At 46.8% G+C, this 20,313-nt stretch overlaps 1 protein-coding gene across 5 annotated transcripts in view; it reads left to right on the forward strand.

The window, feature by feature from the left end:
• Tns3 (tensin 3) overlaps nucleotides 1-20,313 on the forward strand; it is a 235,025-nt gene that overhangs the window by 113,391 nt on the left and 101,321 nt on the right. For all 5 annotated transcript variants that reach the window (XM_070014524.1, XM_070014526.1, XM_070014523.1 and 2 more), the window contains 7 exons: nucleotides 418-468; nucleotides 3,083-3,205; nucleotides 8,858-8,922; nucleotides 12,286-12,369; nucleotides 16,565-16,677; nucleotides 17,248-17,308; nucleotides 18,012-18,087. In XM_070014524.1, coding sequence (XP_069870625.1) covers nucleotides 418-468; nucleotides 3,083-3,205; nucleotides 8,858-8,922; nucleotides 12,286-12,369; nucleotides 16,565-16,677; nucleotides 17,248-17,308; nucleotides 18,012-18,087 — 573 coding nt within the window. The remainder of the gene's footprint in view (nucleotides 1-417; nucleotides 469-3,082; nucleotides 3,206-8,857; nucleotides 8,923-12,285; nucleotides 12,370-16,564; nucleotides 16,678-17,247; nucleotides 17,309-18,011; nucleotides 18,088-20,313) is intronic.

A 20,313-nucleotide genomic window follows, 5' to 3' on the forward strand; every position in this document is an offset into this window, starting at 1 on the left:
CAGAAGCTCAGGCCTTGCTTTTTGTATGGGCCTTACCCACATCTCAGAGGGAGACCCTGTGCACCTTGGGGCACTTTATCCTGTACACGACCAGAAGTCCTGCTCAGTGGATAGATACTTTATTATAGTAGAATATTGCAATCATCACAATGAAACAAAAATAACAGATTTCTGATTTTGTTCTGCTTAACCAAAACAATATAGAATTCTTGTAGGATTTATAAGGATTTATTGTGCCATCCTTGTCTATTACTTTTTTTTAAAAAAAATTGTTACAATGCATATATCTGTACATTACCTCCACCTTTCCCAAACCTCCCTGCCTTGAGGGTAAACATATTTAAGATGCAGTTCTGATTCCTGTTTTGTCTCTGGGGATGGGTGATTGGTCTAAAGCTTTCTTTCTCTCTTTTTTAGGTATTAAACCTTTCAGAAAAGAGATATGACCTTGCAAAACTTAACCCAAAGGTATGAATTTTACTCCTCTAAATTCTGAATTTGGTAGAATGTAAATGATAAGCTGCTTTGCTTATGCAAAAGTATTTTGTTAAAACCTTTTGTGAAATGTGAGCGAATAAGGAGTAATAGGAACTGTTCATACCTCCTTGTGCCCCCGTGTTTGTTTTTCTTTAAGTAACCTTATTTAAGTTAGAATAATTATATAGTTTTCGGAAGCTATGAAAATAACGGGGACCCCAGAGTACGCTTTATCCAGTTTCTCCCAGGGACAACAGTTTTTAATGTGAAAATCTGGAATTTGTAAGGCTTCAAAATCAGAAACTTTTTGAGCTTCTGTAATGATGCTATGAGTGGAAAATCCCACCACCGTGAAGTTTGGTTTCCTACACAAAGTTTTTTTTTCTATTTGTTTTGCTTGGTTTGGTTTTGCGGTACTGAGATTGAACCCTGGGCTTGCCACAATTGCTGTACCACTCAGCTCTGGCTCTTGCCCTTCTATACCAACATGTTCCTTCGTTGGTTGGAACTCTCTCTTTTTTGTTTAATTTTTTTGTTGTTATTATACAGGTGATATAGAGGGGCTGCTCTCTCTCTCTCTCTCTCTCTCTCTCTCTCTCTCTCTCTCTCTCTCCCCCTCCCTCCCCCCTCCCCTCCCCTCTTTCTTTCTTTTTGTTGGTCATGGGGCTTGAACTCTAGGCCTGGGCGTTGTCCCTGAGCTCTTCAGCTCAAGGCTGTTACTCTACCACTTAAGCCACAGTGCCACTTCCAGCTTTTTTGTTTATGTGGTACTGAGGAATGGAACCCAGGGCCTCATGCATGCGAGGCAAGCACGCTACCACTGAGCCACCTTCCCAGCCCACTGCTGTTTCTTAAGTAAAGAGTATATTTCTTTTTGAACAACGTTACCCCTTCCCTCCTTCTCTCCCAGTTTTTCCCTCCCATTCCCACCCATAAGTTGTATAGTTCATTTTCAACATAGTGTCTAGTGAGTATCACTGCTGCATTTGTTAACCCTCTATTTCTGTGCCCTCCTCCTTTCCAAAGGCAGATAAATGAACAAATTGTTTCCATGGTGTGGAGTTCATAGCTGGAATTCTCTTGTAGCCCAGGTGGTCCTTAAATTCAAAACCTTTCTGCCTCAGTCTCCAAAGTGCTGTGACTACAGGCATGTGTCGTCATACCCACCAAATTATTTTCTTAAAAGGCTGGTTATTTAAATTAGCTTTAGGCTGTGTGGATAAAGTAAATATAAAACAAATGAATTCTATCCTTATCTGTCATCTTCAACATACCTTATTTTGTACATGCAAACATTCTACCAAACAAACACAGAAACAAAACAAGTCTTATCTCTGCTAGATACACCCAGGAGAAGACACCATAGAGGACTGGAGACATAGCTCAAGTGGTGGCTCATCTGTCTACAAAAAGGGACCAAGGAATTTATGATATGTTATAGTACTTACTTCTAATGGATCGGGCAGTACTTGACTTTTCTTGCTTTCTGGATATTTTCCTAAGTTTCCATCCCATTTCAAACTATGTCCACAGCTTACATTTCTGAGATACAGACAGTTCAGCTTTTCCACTGCCTTAAGAAAAGCAAATAAAAGCAAAGCAACACCCCCCTGTGGCCATTATGGGTTGTAGGGCTATGTTGGGTTGCTCTGAGCTTTGTTCTGAGCACAGCCAACTCAGTGATTTTTCTGTTTGGGGATCCAACTGTAGTCAGGGTTTGAAGATGCTTCCTCCTTCCTGGAAACATTCCTATTTTTCAGGAACATTGTGTCCTGAGCTTGTAGGACAGGCCTTTGTCCCTGTGACCTGCCTCACAGAATAGGGAAACACCAGAGTGCCCTGCCTTAGGGCAAGATTTGGCAGTGGCTAGGATCATGGGCCCCTGTGGTAGATCTGGAGGTCCTTGGTCCCTCCCCACTTGATCTTGTACAATGAAACCCTGGGAAAGGCCTGTCTGGAATTTTAACCAACTACAAAAGAGCAGATCAACGGCTAGAAGAAGTGTGTGCCTAGGCCATTATGACTCTTCATTTGTTTCAGGAAAGGAATACAAGACATCTTAAAAAATTATTTGAAAGTAAACAAAGCAAAGTTCCTTAGCAAAGTCCTTTTGGAGGGTGGCTTTAGAGTAGGGGTCTCCTCTCATATCTTCGCCCCGGGCCTTGCACTAATGGCTTGTGCATATGTCCCTCAGCTCTTTATTTCTTTTCTCCTCCTCCTCCTCCTCCTCTTCTTTTTCTTCTTCTTCTTCTTTTTGCCAGTCCTAGGGCTTGAACTCAGGTCCTGGGCTCTGTCCCTGAGCCTCTCTGTACTTAAGGCTAGTGCTCTACCACTTGAGCCACAGCATGACTTCCAACTTTTTCTGAATAGTTGATTCGAGATGGGAGTCTCATGGACTTCCTGCCCGAGCTGACTTCCAACCATGATCCTCAGATCTCAGCCTCCTGAGTAGCTAGGATTACAGGTGTGAGCCACTGTTACCTGTCTTGGCAACCTTCTTTATTCTCAAGTGAGTTATTGTAGGAAATGAAGAAAGTCATCATAAGACTACATTTGAAGGCTCCAGCAGGTAGAAACTGAGGCAGCTCTTCTCTCTCCCTTGTAGATCATGGACGTGGGCTGGCCAGAGCTGCATGCACCACCTCTGGACAAGATGTGCACCATATGTAAGGCACAGGAGTCCTGGCTGAACAGCGACCCGCAGCATGTGGTTGTGATCCATTGCAGGGTGAGTGTCGCCCCCTGCTGTGTGTTCGGGGCTCCGGCTGGGCCTCTGCAGTGTGCAGAATGGAGGAGCACAGGAGCTGGGGCTCAGTGGTCACCTTCAACGGGTAGGACATGCTCTGCCTGGGTGTACTACTAGGTTTTCCTATTTGTTCTCAAGGTGGAACAAAAAGGGCCAATGCCCTCTGGGGATACAGATTATTTCTTCACCCATTACAACATCAGAAGATGGGCAGGTGTTTAAAGCAGAGAAAGTAAGTTAATTTGAAAGTGAAAGGCAAGCCAGGAAAAGTAGCAAGAGGAGCCCCAAAGAGTGGAGCCCCAAAGTCCCCTGATTGCTTCATGGCTGGTGCATGTCCTGCCCCTGTTCTTCTTATGGTTGAATGGACACCAAGAGCATTGTGGGACGTTGTGTTTGGGCAGGAGCCCAAGGTGCTATGAGAACAAGATGTTCCACGAGAGGCCATGTGTTAATCTCCATGTGCTGTGTCTGCCACTTCTTATTCCTGTCTACGGAACAGTTCCCTTTTCTTTTCCCCAGACTTTGCATATATGCAAAGTTTGCCTTTACAATTCATAGGCTTGGGGTCATTGATGTTGCTGGGAAGTTTTTTAAGCCCTTAGTTTTTTCATCCACTCCATTCCACTTGTGCAATTTATAATGAAGTTAAAATTAAGTTGTAGTAATTAAAATGTATGACCCCATGAATGACCCACCCCCCCAAAAAATGTGGGGGACAGGAGTGATGTGACCATCAAGAGATCTCTAAAATGCATCCTTTCTCTAAGCAACTCCGTCTCTCAGCTGATACAACTTCTCAGACACATGGAAAGTTTTCCACAGTGCTGTGTTTATTGCTTGACACTAGTTGAGACACCATGTGCTATGAAATCGGGCTCAAATCTGCAATCTCAGCTGCTTGGCACACTGACATCTAGAGGCCTCTGAGGTTCAAAGCCAGCTGGAACAGAAAAGTTGGTCAGACTCCCGTTTTTCCCCCCCAAATATTTCTTTATTGAGATTATGTGACTACACAACTTTCACAATACGGTGGCATAGTTCTACTTAGCTAAAGTAAAAAAACACCTTTTAATCTTCACAATGATAGTCATCATTATCTTAATCTACAATGCTTATGAATTCTATGACCTTTAACAGTGAAACTGTTTATTTTACAAATCAGATGCTATGTACATGTCTTCCCTTTTACTTAGTATCAGCTGTTCCTCCTCATTCTCTCCCTCCCATCACTGCCCTTGAGTTGCTTGCTTAGTTCACTTTCATCAGTATCCAGTGCAGATGATGGGCCCTTCTGCTGTATTTTTTTCACCCGCTTTCCACTGGTTCTGTGCTCTGCTCCTACCTTCCTTCAGATGTGCATGTGTATACACCATGCCGGGCAACGGTGGCTGATGCCTGTAATCCTAGCTACTCAGGAGGCTGAGATCTGAGGATCTCGGTTCAAAGCCAGCCTGGAAGGAAAGTCCGTGAGACTCTTATCTCCAGTAAACACTCAGAAAACCGTAAGTGGCTCTGTAGCTCAAGTGGTAGAGCACTCACCTTGAGCTGAAGAGCTGAGAGACAGTGCTCAGGCCCAGAGTTCAAGCCCCATAACCAACAACAACAACAACAACAACAAAAGAATACTGTCATCTAAAAATGATAGGACAAATTAAGAAGAGGTCCTTTGTTTCCTTATCTTTGGGGTTCTTTTCAGTATGCCTGTTATTTTATATACAGGTGAAGAGGTGCTTGGGTATTACAATTTGATGCTTTTCTCCAGACTCCCATTTACAGATCATTTCCAAAATGCCTGGACTGGAGGCATGGCTCAAGTGGGAGAGCACCAGCCTTGAGCCAGAAAGCTCAGCAAGAGTGAGAGGCCCTGATTTAAAGCTCCAGTATTGGCACACACACAACAAAAGATGTTACGAGAGATAAGCCCTCTTGAAACTTGGAATGTCAACCTTCACAGAAGTTCATCATCATCTTCACATGGGGGTGGACTTGCTGACATTGGCTGGAATTTGCCTGCTCTGCAGAGTGCATTTCCTTTTGCACATGCCGGGGATGACTGACATAGCTGGGGCCGCCTCCTCAACTCAGGCAGGAGCGGCCATCCCCCACTTACCACAGAGGGGCTGCTGGGTGTACTCAAGTTCACCCTCACTCAGCAGGCACCTGACTGGTGGTTGAGCAGAAATAGGCTAGGCCCCCATTTATTCTGGAAATTTTCTCCTCATGTCATCCCTCGTTTGGGAGTCTGTGATGACCACTAACCACAGCAAATGGTGTTCTGTGGTTCGGTGACTTTTGTGGAAATCAGACCAATAGATTCAAGTTCAAAAGCTTGCTGCTTGTATTAAAAGATTACAGCGAGAGCAGTTCCACCTAACACCTGTTTTCCTACAACCTGTGAGTTCAGAGGGTGTGTGAGTATATGTATGTGTGTGTGTATGTGTATGTGTGTACACACACCAGTACTGAGGCTAAAACTCAAGACCTTGTGCTCTCATTCAGCTTTTTCATTCAAAGCTGGAGCTCTACCGCTTGAGCCACATTTCTGGCTTTTTGCTGGTCAGTTGGAGGTAAGTGTCGCTTGTACTTGTCTCAGCCTCCCAAGTAAGTAGGATCATAGAAAGGAGTCTCCTGTTCCCAGCTGGTTCTTTATGATTTCTGTGCTATAGATTTTGATGTCTCCTCCTCCATTTCTCTCTTTCTGCTTCTCTGGTAATGGTCACTGGGGCCTGGGCTTTACCTCACACATGGTATCTGCCACTGGGACTAGACCCCAGCCCTCTATCTTTATTCTTCTTTTTCTCATCTTTTTGAATTTTAATTTTTTGATTGTTACTATAAAGGTGATGTACAGAGGGACTTTCTCATCTTAAAGTTTGTTTGCTTTGCTTATATTTAATACACTAACTCTAGTTTCTTTTCCTGTCTCCCTGTTGTTTTTGTTTTTGTTTTCTTTTTGTGCTGGCACTGGGACTTGAACTCAGGCCTTCTCTTAGCTTTTTCACTCAAAGCTGGCACTATTACCACGTGAGCCACAGCTCCACTTTTGGCTCTTAGGTGGTTAATTGGAGATAAGAGTCACATGGACTTTTCTGCCCAGGTGGCTTTGAATCATGGTCATCAGATCTCAGCCTCTTGAGCTGCTAGGATTATAGGTGTCATCCATGGGCTTCCAGCTTCATTAACCTTTACTATTTTCCAAGTCTCTAGTTTCTTTTGCTCAGAGCTTTGCAAGTTCTTTCCTTCCAGTAACTTTCCATCCTTCTACAAACCTTGTTTGTTTGTTTGTTTGTTTTGTAGTTCCTTGAGGTAACAGTGAGGTTGTTTACTTGAGATTTTTCTTTTCTAGGCATTCATTGCTCTAACTTCCCTGTTAGGACTGCTTTGCTTTGTCTCATCAATTTTAGAATGTTGTTTTCATTTTTGTTTGTCTCTGGATGTTTAAAATGTTTCTCCTTCACAATTTATTGTTGCTCTCCACTGCTGTTCAGAAGCACTTTGTTTAGCTTTCACATACTTGTGAATTTTCCAAAACTTCTCCTGTTAACTGATGCCTGGTGGTCAGAGAGATGCTTGATATGATTTTAGTCTTCTTACATCTGTTGAGACTTGCTCTGTGATCTAACATAAGATCCACCCTGAAGAATGTTCTGGGCGCACTTGTGAAGAATGTGCATTCTGCTGTGGTTGAATGGAATGTTTTCTGTATGTTTGGTAGATCTGTTTGATCCAAAGTACAATTCAGACCTGATGCTTCTTTATTGATTTCCTGTTTGGTTCATCTGTCTGTTGTCAAAAATGGTATATTGATGGCTCTCCTATTCTTGCCTATTTATTTCATTATTTATTTCATTATTTATTTAGGTCATAGACTTGAACTCTGGGCCTGGGCACTGTCCCCCAGCACTTTAGCTCAAGGCTAATGCTCTACAATTGAGCTTACAGTGCCACTTCTGGTTTTCTGAGTGGTTTATTGGAGATAAGAGTTTCATGGCCTTTCCTGCCTGGGCTGGCTTTGAACCACAATCCTCAGATCTCAGTCTCCTGAGTAGCCAGGATTACAGGTTGAGTCCCCATGCCTGGCTTTTGTCTTTGTTTATTTGAGGAAGGGTCTTACTATGTCACTCAGGCTGGCTTTGAACTTGAGCTCCTCCTGCTCAGCCTCTTGACTTGGTCTCCACCATTGCTTTCTACCTCTTAGTTTTTGTTTTCTTGTGGCTTGCATGCATAGGAAGGGTAGGATTTGAACTCAGGGCCTCATGCTTGCTTGGCTGGCACTCTACTAATTGAGCAACACTTCTAACATTTACTTTATATACATCTAATGACTGCTGCATAAGTGGAAGGTTAAAGGTGTCAGTGGAGAATGCCACCCCATAGTTCGTGGCTTTTGACTGAGAGGTTGTTTCATTTTAGGTGAATTTTTCTTCTTAAAACAAATTGTTTCATGCAAGAAACAGGTTGGTAGCTTTATGTACTACAATTCCTGTGTCATGGATTAGCCAAGTGCAGCGGAAAAGATGCTCCTTTGTGGATGTTGACTTGAATTTGATCAGTTACTCTTCTTTGAGAATACAGTTAGGGAGCAGGGGTGCAGCTCAATGCTTAGCTTCTCGCATGCACAAGGCCCAGATTCCACCCAAGCATTGCTAGGGGGAGGGAGGAAAGAGTAGTTAGGGAGTTGCTAGTTGGTTTTGTGACTCTTGATCAGGGTTTGGCAAACTTTTCTTAAAAGCCAAGTAAGCTTTGCAGGCCATGTGGTTTTGCCAAAATTTTTCACACCTGTTGTTGCTTTTGTGGGGTACAGGAATGTAGAGTGTGTGTGTGTGTGTGTGTGTGTGTGTGTGTGTGTTTAATGAGGCTAGCCAGAGCCCAAGCAGACTTGAAGGAGGGTATTGACATAAAAATTTTGTGTAATGTTTATGTATCTCAGAATCTGATTTCCATATCTCAGAATCTGAATTTTTAGTTTACCAATTGTAGGGTAAGAAGTGGTGGTGGTTGTAGCTGGCTTGCAAGCTGTGACTTCTGTAGTGGGTCATCACAGAATGTTTTAGAAAGCATGGTCTATTCTGTGATTCTGATGCTAGCCTACTGTGTAGTTTCCCCTTCTGCTGGTGGTGATGTTGGTTCTGTGAGGGGCTATACCTGTTCGTGGTTATGGGATAAGGGATTTCCATTTCCATGAAGACCTGCCTGGCACAGGATTCCTCTACTGGCAGGGGAGGGTGGGAAGATTGGGGAGGGCAGCCCCTTGGAGCTTGGTGCAGTGGAGTGCTGGTCTTGCCACTCTTGTCACTGTTACCCCAGGGCAGGCATTCCTTTTTTCCTCGGGTAATTAAGTCATGCTAATTACTGCTGTTTCTGGCACTCTGCAGTAGCCTAATTGGGAGGTGGTGAAATGAAGGGTTCTTTGTGCCTTCTGGGGCTTCACAGACGCCCCAATTAACAGCACCTGCTCTTGCTAGGGGCCCCTGGCCTGCAGGTTCTCTACCATGGAAGTTCCGCTTGTACTGGGGCTCACACTCCAGTTGCAGGGAGCCGGAGGGGTGGATGCAGGCTCCTCTGGCATTCTGTTCATGGTTGAATTGCCTGTCTGCCTCTAGACAACTTGGGTACAACTTTTGTCTCTTTCAGGGCGGGAAAGGACGCATTGGAGTGGTCATATCTTCCTACATGCACTTCACCAATGTCTCAGCCAGGTAGGATGCACACAGGGCCTGGCTCTCTTGGGGTGGTGGAAGCTGAGACTGGACAGGGTGGGGGTGGTTTTCTTCCTGGATGTTCCCCTGTCCCTCAGTTACTACTCTGTGTCTCATCCCCAGATCCTAGGTTTATACTGGAGATAACAGCATCTTTTGATTTGCCCTGCTATGTGTGTTGATAAGAACTTTCCAGAAAGGAAAAAAAAAGTAAGCTCAGGCAGTTATGAAGTAGATTCGATACTATTACTGATGACAAAACCAGAGTTCTCGCTTGCCGGTAATCCTAGCCACTCAGGAGGCTGAGAGCCGTGGATCACAGTTTGAAGCCAGCCCAGGGCAAGAAAGTCTGTGAGACTTTTTTTTTTTTTTTTTTTGGTCAGTTGTGGGGCTTGAGCTCTGGGCCTGGGCACTGTCCCTCAGCTCTTCAGCTGAAGGCTAGCACTCTTCCACTTGAGCCATAGCACCACTTCCGGCTTTTTCTGCTTATGTGGTGCTGAGGAATCGAACTCAGGGCCTCATGCATGCGAGGCAAGCAGTCTACCACTGACCCACCTTCCCAGCCCCTCTGTGAGACTCTTACCTTCAGTGAACCACTGAAAGCCAGGAATGGAGCTGTGGTTCCATGGCTGTGGAGCTTTGAGAAAAAAAGCTTACCCAATAATGGGTGACATCAGTTTTTTTCATGCTGTAGCACTGAATGTCTGCCTATTCTCCCAGTGAACCTGTGAGGCGGTTATTACCATTCCCGTGGTGCAGATAGGGAAACTGAGGCTCAGATGTTGGTAGCTCCTTATGATCTTATGCCCCTGAATGGGCAGAGAGGGAAGCCAGGATTGGCTCAGTTCTCAGGCGGTGAGAAATAATGCTGAGGACTTCTGAGGAGCCACCTGCCTCCCCTCAGCTGGGCTCTGAGACAGCATAAGGACCTCAGTCTTAGTCCAATCTTCCTGCCTTGGGGAGCCAAGATCTATTCCACTCAAACAGAAATTTCACTTAGAAAACAACTTCCTTGGGTTCTTCAGTGGTAGCTTGATTGCTTCGCATAGTAAGCTCAAAGATCTGGCCTTGATCCCCAGGACAAAAAAGAAAAGAAAATACCACCCCTCCCAGGTCTGCCTTGGCACCCTCCCCAGTTCTCTATGGCAGCTTTGTGAGTGTGAGCCGTGGCACCCGAGCAAATGGAAGCCTGTTCATCCTACCTCACAGACCTTCTCTGCAGTGCTGAGGGAAAATTGACTTTTGGAATGTTTTCTCTGGAAACAAATTGGGGAGCTGGTGGTGCCTGCCAAGGAGGAAACGCGACCCCCCACCCCAGTGAAAATTAGAGCCCACTCCCCCCTTGCTGGGTGAGAGCAAGCATTGTGTGTGTGCCAGACACATTGAGATTCCTGGAGACAGTGACCCCTCAGTTCTGCCAAAGGCATAACCACATGCAGCCTGGCTGATTCTGTACAGAGACCACCCGAGCATTTCTGTCTACTCCCAGAATGCAGTTCTGCCTGAACTGTGGGCAGAGCTGCAGCTGGGGAAACTCAGAGGAGAAGAGCTTGACTCATTTACATCATGTCCCTGGAACTCTGTCTGGAAACCCCATTCCCCCCCCACCCCCCAGTTGCACGTGTCAGGAAGTATGCATGCATCTCTGAGCCTTAGTCCCTGGATGGTGGGCATTAGAGCCAGGCCTCTCTTGAGTGCTCTCTGGCAGCTCCCTGTAGGACAACTTGGATACTAGCAGTCATTAATGCTGGTGCTTTGAGAGCTAGGTGCCATTGTAAGTGCTTTTCAGCTCAATGGACTGACGTTCTTCTGCTGTGTCTCCTGCTGGCCAGGTTTCTGTTTTGTGGATATTGTATCATTCTTTTAAGCACTTGACAATTTGGCAATCCGGGTTGCTACAGTTTTTCTTTAAAACTTACGTTGCTTCCTATTATTCTCTTTTTCAGGGCTTGTCATGTTGAACCTATTCTTAGATCTACTCTGTGTGTGTGTATGTGTGTGTGTTTGCATGTGTGCATACATGTGGTATGTTCTATTACTTGAGCCACTCCCCTGGCACTTTTTGATTCAGTTATTTTTCAGATAGGGTCTCGTGTTTGCCTGGGCCAGCTAGGCCTCCGGCATAATTATTGGCTGAAATGAGGTCTTGCTCACTTCCTGTTTAAGCCTTTATCATAAGCTGTCAACAGCGCAAAGAAAGAACTAATATTAATACCAATGATGCTATTCAAGGTAAACACTGGCCATCAGGATGTGTCAGGATTAAATTAACCAGTGAATTTTAGAAAAGAGAACAGTCAATGGGTGGACATGTAAGTGCACATCTCATCTTAAAAGATACAGTGTGTGCGCTAAGTGTGTAAAACACCGCTGCCTAATCAGCTCCGTCCATTTGTGCCAAGCCCCTAGTTCAGACACATCCACATAGCAAGTTAGCCACGTGTAGCTTTCCATGAAAGGCAATCACATTCATTTAGAATATTTCCCCTTTGTCCTTCTGCCTATGTCTGCTGTTTTGGGTCTTTGTTGTCATGCCCCACAATTGCCGAATGGATCGTGTTTCTGAAGAGGCTCTCCCGCCTATCAGATTTTCCAAAAAGCTTTTGGCTCACACAGGTCTGAGTTACTAAGTCTTTTTTTTTTTGTCGGTCGTGGGGCTTGAACTCTGGGCCTGAGCGCTGTCCCTCAGCTCTTCAGCTCAAGGCGAGTGCTCTACCACTTGAGCTACAGCGCCACTTCCGGTTTTCTGGTGGTTTATTGGAGATAGGAGTCTCACGGTCTCTCCTGCCTGGGCTGGCTTTGAACCGCGATCCTCAGATCTCAGCCTCCTGAGTAGCTAGGATTACAGGCGTGAGCCACCAGCGCCCGGCTCTGAGTTACTAAGTCTTAAATGCAATCACATTCCACTGCTTATTCTGAAAGCCAGTAATGCCCTGTAATCAGATTTCTAGAAGATTCTGTGGACACTGCATGTGGCTGAGTGGAGGTGGAGTTGAAGGGCAGATGGGCTGTTGGAAGGCAGGTTACCTTCCATAGAGCCGTTTGAGCCATTCAGCCTTTGAGCCACCCATCCTGAACCATGTCCTGCCTGTTCCTGGCAGTGGCTCACAGTGTTCGAATCACGAGGTGGGCATGGATGGGCATGTTTGTAAGCACAGATGGGCGTGCTCCAAACTTGCTCCCTGTGTCCTCTTGGTGCTGAGGGACCAGGGATGAGTTGGGGGACTGGTGTAGGGGCGCAGCTGGTTGCTATGAATAGCCATGGGCTGTCCTGTCCTGTCCCACCCTGCCTCCAGACAGGCTGGGATGCTACAGACTTAAACATTTTCTCTCTTTCTCTCTCCCAACCCCCTCTATTCCCAGTGCTGACCAAGCCCTGGATAGATTTGCAATGAAGAAGTTTTATGATGATAAAGTTTCAGCTTTAATGCAGCCTTCCCAGAAGCGGTATGTATCTGTCTTTTGGATAAAAGGAGGGGAAAAGTGAATGGGATTTTACCTTTAAACAAATGAAGACTGAAGGCTGAGTGCTCTGTCTCCTCTGCTTCCCATCCTCACACAACACAACCTTTGGGTGATGCTAAAGAATATGAGGCTGAGATCTGAGGATCACGGTTTGAAGCCAGCTTGGGAGGGAAAGTTCATGAGACTTATCAGAAAATGGGTAGTGGCGCTGTGGCCCAAAGTGGTAGAGTGCAAAACTTGAGCAAAAAGAGCTCAGTGACTGCCCAGGCCTGGAGTTCAAGCCCCATGACTGACACTTCCCCCACCAAAAAAAATGAGGGGAGGGAGCGGGTCACACCAGAAGTGAGGAATGAGCCATCCAGCATTCAGCATGGTTACCTGCCTCACAGGTGACCCTCTTCTCATTCCATTCAGTCCTCTGAATGGAGTGAGTGAGTTTTGATTTCCATGGTTCTGGAACTTCTTTTTGCAGAGATCAATGAATTTGATCAGAGGATAGAGGGTGGATGCTTCAGGCCTTATAGTTTGATGTTCTTGTTACCACAGGCAGTATGGAAATGGGTGATTGTGGTCATGTTCTAATAAAACTTTATTGACATAAACAGGGTCCCAGGTCATCATAGGCCTCCTGTACTATAGCAGCTCTCCCTGAAGCTAAGGAGAGTTTTTCTTTTTTCAGGAATGGAGTCACTCCATCCCTCCATTGCTTGAAATGGCCCCTGGAATTGTTGGGGGGGGGTGGGTGGGTAATAGCCAGGTAGTAGCAGGATTTTCTCCTGTACTGCCTGCCCTTCTGAGCTGAGGTGATAGGCAGTAGGAAAGTACTTTCTCCCTCTGTGCCTTTCCTTTGCATACATGGAGCCAAGCACAGAGCTGGCATCCCTGCAGTTTTATTTTAAGCCAAACATTAGAGAATTGACCCAAGAATTGCTCAGATAGTTGCAAAATGCCCATCTTGGGCATGGGATAATTGTCCTCCTGACCCTTTTGTGTGAGGAGTTTGGATCCTCCACACCTGAAGAGTTCAGAGACAGTGCCCAGGCTCAGAGTTCAAGCCCCACAACCCCTCCCCCCCAAAAATCTAGTTCTAGAATATTCATAATACCAACAATTGCATATTCTCAAGTCATATGAAATAGCAGAGGAGTTTTACAGAACCTCTGTAAGTAGATGGAAGCATCTACTGTGTGTGTGTGTGTGCGCGTATGCTGCTTACACACATGTGTATGTGTTAGTACAGGGGCTTGAATTCAGGGCCAGGTAGCTGTCCTTAAGCTTTTTTGATCAATGGGGGTGCTCTACCACTTGAACCACATCTCTATTTCCATCTTTTTGGTGGTTAATTAGAGATAAGAGTCTCATGAACTTTCCTGCTCAGGCTGGCTTCAAACTGTGATCTCCAGATCTCAGCTTTCTGAGTAGCTAGGATTAAAGGCATGAGCTACTAGTACCTGGCCCTCCCATCTACTTTTTAAACCATCTTCCAGTTATTTCCTGCAGTGTAACTGTTACCAGCACACATACACACATATACACACATGCACACGCACGCATGCATGCATGTACACACACATTTCTTTCTCTAATATTTTTGTTCTGAGGTTGGTGGAATTTGTGATGTAGCAACTTCTAGACTCATAGGGTTACCTGTGATTGTTTCTGCATAGCTTATGCTGTGAACTGAATCTGCAGACAGTTGGGAAGGTGGTGACTGCAGAGCCAGTTTCAGAGGACAGTCTGGCCCTGGTGGCCTTGTTCCTCCTGTGTAACCAGCCATCAGTGAACAGGTGGCTCTCCTTTGAGAGAAAACAGTTCTGCCATCACCCTGCTACTCCTCCATGGAAGAGACCACTCTGTGCAGTGTGATAAGTGGACCACAGTCCCAGAGGGCACAGAGGGCGACTTGCTGTCCAAGCCTGGGACAGGAGCCTCTGTCCCAGCCTCCACATCCTAAGGTGGCATGAAGCTTACCTCAGGGCATGAGGGTTGCTTGGCTGTACCCCCAGGTGACTCCCCAGCCTCCTGAGTCTCCGAATGCTTAGTGTTTGTACAGAACCATCAGCAGCCCTTCGTCTACGCCGATCCCTTGGTCTGGGTGCACACTGGTCCTGAGCAGGCACAGAGCACGAAGGGCTGTCTCACCTGCTGCTCCCTGCAGACCTGCCCATACCTAGTCCAGGTGCCCATGGGATTCTCATGGCCAAGATTGACCTTGGATGTGCATTTCCCGTCGTTGAGGGCCTGCCAGTGCTGAAGGGAGGGAAGAATGTCGTACGAGGGGTGACTCAGGTGTTCCATGCAGGCTCATGGCCGCTGAGCCAGATAGCCAAAAGTTCCTCAGTATGGGACTTAGATGACGAAAGTAGACAGGTCCCCATTTCTGTATGTGTGTACAATGGGGGTGAGGAGCTTGGAGCCCAGCTCCAAAGCACACCACAGGGAAAGCCCAAAAGGAGCTGGGAGGAGGCCAAGCTGCCATAGGCTGCTAATCTGGCCTTCTGGAGGCACAGGCTCCTGTGTGAATTTTATTCTGTTCCAAAAGAGAAGACCAATTTGCTGCCACAAAGGCCAAAACATCCTTTTTTTTTTTTGCTGTGAGTTATACTATAATTAAACAGGTACACTTCTCTAAAGATTTTTTTTTTTAGAGCATTGACTATAAGTTGGTCTCTCTCCCTCTGTCTTGTCTCTCATCTCTTTCTCTTTGTTTCTCTGACAGTATTGGACATTGAACTCGGGTCTTCACACTGGTTAGGCAAGCGCTCTACCACTTAAACCATACCCCATCCTTTTTGTTTTTCAAATTTGGTCTTCAGATAGGATCTCATGTTTGTGCCTGGAATGGGCCTTGGACCAGGATATTTTGATCTCCATTTCCTAAGAGGCTGGGATTACTGACATGTGCTACCACGTGTGGTATTAGCCATTTTGAATATATGTACTAGCTATTTCCTATTGCTTAGTTAGCTTTGTCTGCAGATTCAGCTTCTTGGATCTTAACTGGGTCTGCATGTTAGTGCATGTTCATGTAGGTAAGCTTGGGCCTGTGACTATGTCCATCCTGAAAGGTGATGGTTCTAACCTCCCTCCGGGATGTGGTCTGGTGTCTGTTGCTTCCTGTGTAGGGCTCTTGTCAGTCTCAGAGATGCATAGGTGGTGAATGGATTTGGTGTTTTGGAATCTGGGTCCCTGCCCCCTTTAAAGACCCTGGGGGAGGAAGATAATGAAGCATCTATGAGCTGGACGCTGGTGGCTCACCCCTGTAATCCTAGCTTACTCAGGAGGCTGAGATCTGAGGATTGTGGTTCAAAGCCGGCCTGGGCCAGAAAGTCTGTGAGACTCTTATCTCCGGTAAACCACCAGAAAGCCAGAAGTGGCGCTGTGACTCAAGAAGTAGAGCACTATCCTTGAGCTGAAGAGCTGAGGGACAACGCCCGGGCCCAGAGTTCAAGCCCCATGACTGACCAAAAAAAAAGGCAGCATCTAGGCTTTGATGGGGGTTGTACCTGGGGAACGGGGCCCATCCTGAGCGACCTGGGTGTAGAGGCTGGCTCTGGCTCCCCAGTGCACAGGAAATGAGGGAAAAGCACAGGGAGCATCTCTGAGAGTGTGATCTGGATCTAAATGTGTTCCACCCCTGTTGCCACATAACACCTCATGAGCACCTGTGACCAAGTAATCCTGGTATAAACTTTCCTTTTGGAAGGGTTCATCTCATCTGTGGAGGCATGAGGTCCGAGGCTGAAATTCAGAGAGGAAAATTCCCATGCTCCCTGCCATGATTCCCCTGAGTGGTCTCAGGCTTGGAGGCAGGATATAAGGACAGGGGACAGCACAGGAGGGGATGTGAGATACAGCAAGAGCCCTAGGGTCTTGGAGGTTAAAGAGCCTCTTGGCTGGAGCATAGGGTGGAGTGGTTTACAGCTGTTTCTCACACAGCAGCAGGGCCTGGGTCCCAGGTGCTGGCCTTGCCTAGAATGAGTAGAGGAAGAGGCTTCTGTGGGCATCTGCGGATGGGACTTGTGTCCCTTAAAAGTGTGGATGGAGCCCCTGCCAGGGTGTGGGTTGGGAGCCATGGTTTGTGTGTAGTGGACAGGGTGACCTACGTGGCCCCTCCAGCTTGCTTGGTCTCAGCGGTGGGAGTTGTGGTTGGAGGCTGAGCACTCCCTTCCCGCAGGTACGTGCAGTTTCTCAGCGGGCTCCTGTCCGGCTCTGTGAAGATGAACGCCTCTCCCCTGTTCCTGCATTTTGTCATCCTGCATGGTGCCCCAAGCTTCGACACAGGGGGAGGTGAGTGGCTTTCATGCCTGGTGTCTGCCAAATTCTAGCCCAACCCAGCCCAGCGGGGGCTGATCCTGGTCCCCAGGGCTGAAAATAAGCTTTCCATTCCTGTCTGCAATGTCTATCTCTGTGTCTGGGCTCCCAGGCCATAGACATGGCAGCCCTTCTCCATGTGCATGGAGCTCAGGCTTGATGGGACCCCACTAAGCAGTTGATCAGATAAGGAGCAGGCAACCAGCAAAAGGACCCCAGACACACCCAGGACAGGGACTCCAGAAGGCCTGTGCTGTCCTGGGTCATCTATGCACTTGGTTCCAGGTTCTTCTGTGTGACCCACCATGACAAGGCCTTAGAGCTCAACCTCCTTCCTCTTTAGATTAATGCCATGAGGAAGCCCATAGTGTAGGGATGGGGTCAAGACTCTGTTCCCCTGGTTCCATCCAGATAGGTGTGTGTTCTCGCTCTCTATATTTCTCTTTCTTTGTCTTTCTGACCCTCTCTCCCTCCTGTATAGAGTTGCTCTCTAGATGAAGGTCTGTGTAGTGATTTGATTTTTACAGGGGTATTGGTCTCTTTCAGCATGCCGGCCCTTCCTGAAGCTCTACCAGGCCATGCAGCCTGTGTACACGTCGGGAATCTAGTAAGTGCCCAAGTGTGGTCTATGGATGGTTCAGGGATGATGGTGCAGGGGCTGTGGAGGATGCCAGGGGCACAAGCCCTAGGGTAGCTCTGCCCCTGGCTCACACAGGTGTCCCATGGCTGCTGCTCTAGTGGCCTCATTAAGGTGCTGGGCCCTGGATCCTCCAGGGAGGGAGGGCCATTGCTGATTGGCAGTGGAGATACTGGAAGGGGTTTCCTTCTGTATTTTATTTCTCTCTCCTTTGCATTTTAGATGAAGGAGGCATACATACTCTCAGATTTGTCTGAGTTTTTGTTCTATGTGATTTGTGAGCATGAATGGAAAATGAGTAATAAAGAGAACCAGTGTTCTACCCTCAAAAAAGAGCCATTATCCCATCACTGGGTTCGAACTGGACCCTGTGCACATGGATGCCATCAGCCCCCAGCTCTAGCTCCTCTGTCTGGGCTATGTCAGTCTCTGCTGGGGCCTTCCAGTCAGTCTCAACACTTGCTGATGCTGTCAGGACCCACCCTGGCCCAGGAAGTTTCTGAACCTTCTCATCTCATCTCCACTGGGTAGATTCTCTGAAAGGAGATTCTTGGACAAGGGGAATGTTGGGCCTAATTTAGGAGTTTTCAGATGTGTGGTTCGTTTTTCAACATGTCTTCTGCCCATGAAATCGTGGCATTGCATAACCATCTACCTTCTTGTTATCCCAAAGCAATGTTGGCCCAGAAAACCCAAGCAGGATCTGCATGGTCATTGAGCCAGCCCAGCTGCTGAAGGGGGACATCATGGTGAGTGTCCATGTCTGCAATCATGCTCGCCTTCCAGTAAATGGTGACGTTGAAGGACAAAGCAATTGTATCTTAGAACTGTAACACCCTCTCTCCCCCCATCCCTCCCACCATACTCACAGAGAAAAGACAACCCTGCAGGCATAAGAAAAGTACTTAGCTTTTCATTCATTTCAAGGCCTTTGGTTAGTTTTGGAGTAAAAGTATTTTAATTAAAGGAGAAGAAAAAAAAAAACCACTGTTCTTGACTATCAGTTATTATAGAGACACTGGATATATGTAAACTTGAAAATAACATCCTGGTTCCTGACCTAATTTGTAATTGTCACATGACTGTCAGCCTCCCAGAGTGCCGCTGGAAAACTAAAACACGTGTTTAGCATTAGGAGCCAAGTACAAAAGGTGTTGTTACCACTTGGCTATGATCACAACAGTGATTTCTTTAGATAATATTGTTTCTTGGGTGTGTTAGTTCTTAGAGAAGGAGACTTACTTTCTTCTTAATCTGTCTTGAATATAGAAGAACTCATACATGTAAAATAATGTTAGGAAAGGTTTATTGTTTTTCTTTTTTTTTTTTTTTTTGGTGCCAGTACTGGGACTTGAACTCAGGGCTTAGGTGTTAGTTATCCTTAGCTTTCTCACTCAAGGCTGATGCTCTGCCGCTAGCACCATAACTACTCTTTTGGCTTTTTGCTGGTTAATTGGAGACCAGAGTCTCACAGACTTTAGTGCGGGGGCTGGCTTCAAACGAGGATCCTTATATCTCAGCCTCTTAAGTCCGCAAAGATTTTGGACATGAGCCACCAGTGCCCAGCACACATTTAGTTTTGTGAGGATCAAGTGAGTGAACTCACATAAATCTAGAACAGGACACCCAGAAGTTCAAGGCCATGTTATATGGCCCTGAAGCATGGCAATACATCATCGCCACCAGAGAGACCATGACTCAGCCTTGGGCAGCCATCACCTCCTCCTGCCGGGTGAGACTCTGGCAGTGTTCCCGCACATTCTTGCTCCCATCATTCTGCATTCCAGCCCTGTCCTGCCCTGTAGTGGGCCCCACAGCCTGAGTACATGGTCTCAGGAAATAGCTTGTGAGCCTGGCTGTGGCCCCTGGAATGTAGGGGCCTCTTGGTAGAGTTGGAGTGAGTGGGGGTGGAGCTGGAGAGGAGAAGAGCCAGGAGTGGGTGAAGGAGAGCTTCTCAGATAGACACCCTAAACTCAGCTAGGGGCATCATCTGGGAGCTCACGGAGCCAGCTGCTGCTCAAGATCGGGAAAGCTCAGTTGCTGCTGTGTGTTGCAGCTGGTTTTGTCGGGGTAACAGATGAGGCCTCCTAAGAGGTACCCGAGGCTATGGGAAAGGCAGCCCCCATCACGAGTCACTGACCAGAAGCTCTTCCTAAGTATTACGACCTCTTTGGGCTAAAGAGCCCATTTGCCTGAATTCAGTAACTTCTCTGGTCCTTGGCAGGAAGTCTGGATCAATTATATTTGAATCTTCTCCTCCCAAATTAGTTTCTAACTTCAACTTTTTTTGTTTTGTTTCAGTACAAGGGCTTGAACTCATGGCCTAGGTGTTGTCTCTGGGTTTGCTCAAGGCTAGCACTCTGCACAGCTCCATTTCCGGCATTTTGGTGGTTAATTGGAGATAAAGGGTCTCTCACATTTTCCTGTCCTGCTGTCTTCAAGTCTTGAGCCTCAGCTCTCAGCCTCCTGAGTAGCTAGGATTACAGGCATGAGCCACTGATGCCTGGCTCTCATTTGAACTTACGAAAGTCCAGTTGGTACTGAGGAGAGACCCTGTGAGGCCATGGATGGGAGGGACAGGCCAGTGAGCTTCTGTTTTCTCCTCTGCTAGGAGTGAGACACTGAGTTAGGATTGGGACTTGAGGGCAGTTGTGGGTGGGGCTAGGTGGGTATCCCTCTTCACACCATCTGAGGTCTCTGAGGTCCTTGTGTGGGGCCTGTATGCCACTTTCAGGCCCCACGTGCCATTTTCTAGTTGTCATGGGAGGGGGCAGAGCCCATTTAGAATGGAACGCCATGAGTGCATTTCTGCCTTGGAGGGAGCAGCAGTACAATGTGGAGCACTTTAGGAGCAGGAAGTGGGAGTCGCTGGGAGTTCCAGATGATCCCAGATGTGAGTTCTTTGAGGCACAGAGAGGGGTGTGCAGGCCAAGTGTGGGCGTCTTGTGGGTGAATGTCATGCGTGAGTTGATGTT

The sequence above is a fragment of the Dipodomys merriami genome, unplaced genomic scaffold (assembly GCF_024711535.1).
Source record: "Dipodomys merriami isolate MVZ:Mamm:240054 unplaced genomic scaffold, mDipMer1.0.p SCAF_98, whole genome shotgun sequence".
Lineage (NCBI taxonomy): Eukaryota > Metazoa > Chordata > Mammalia > Rodentia > Heteromyidae > Dipodomys > Dipodomys merriami.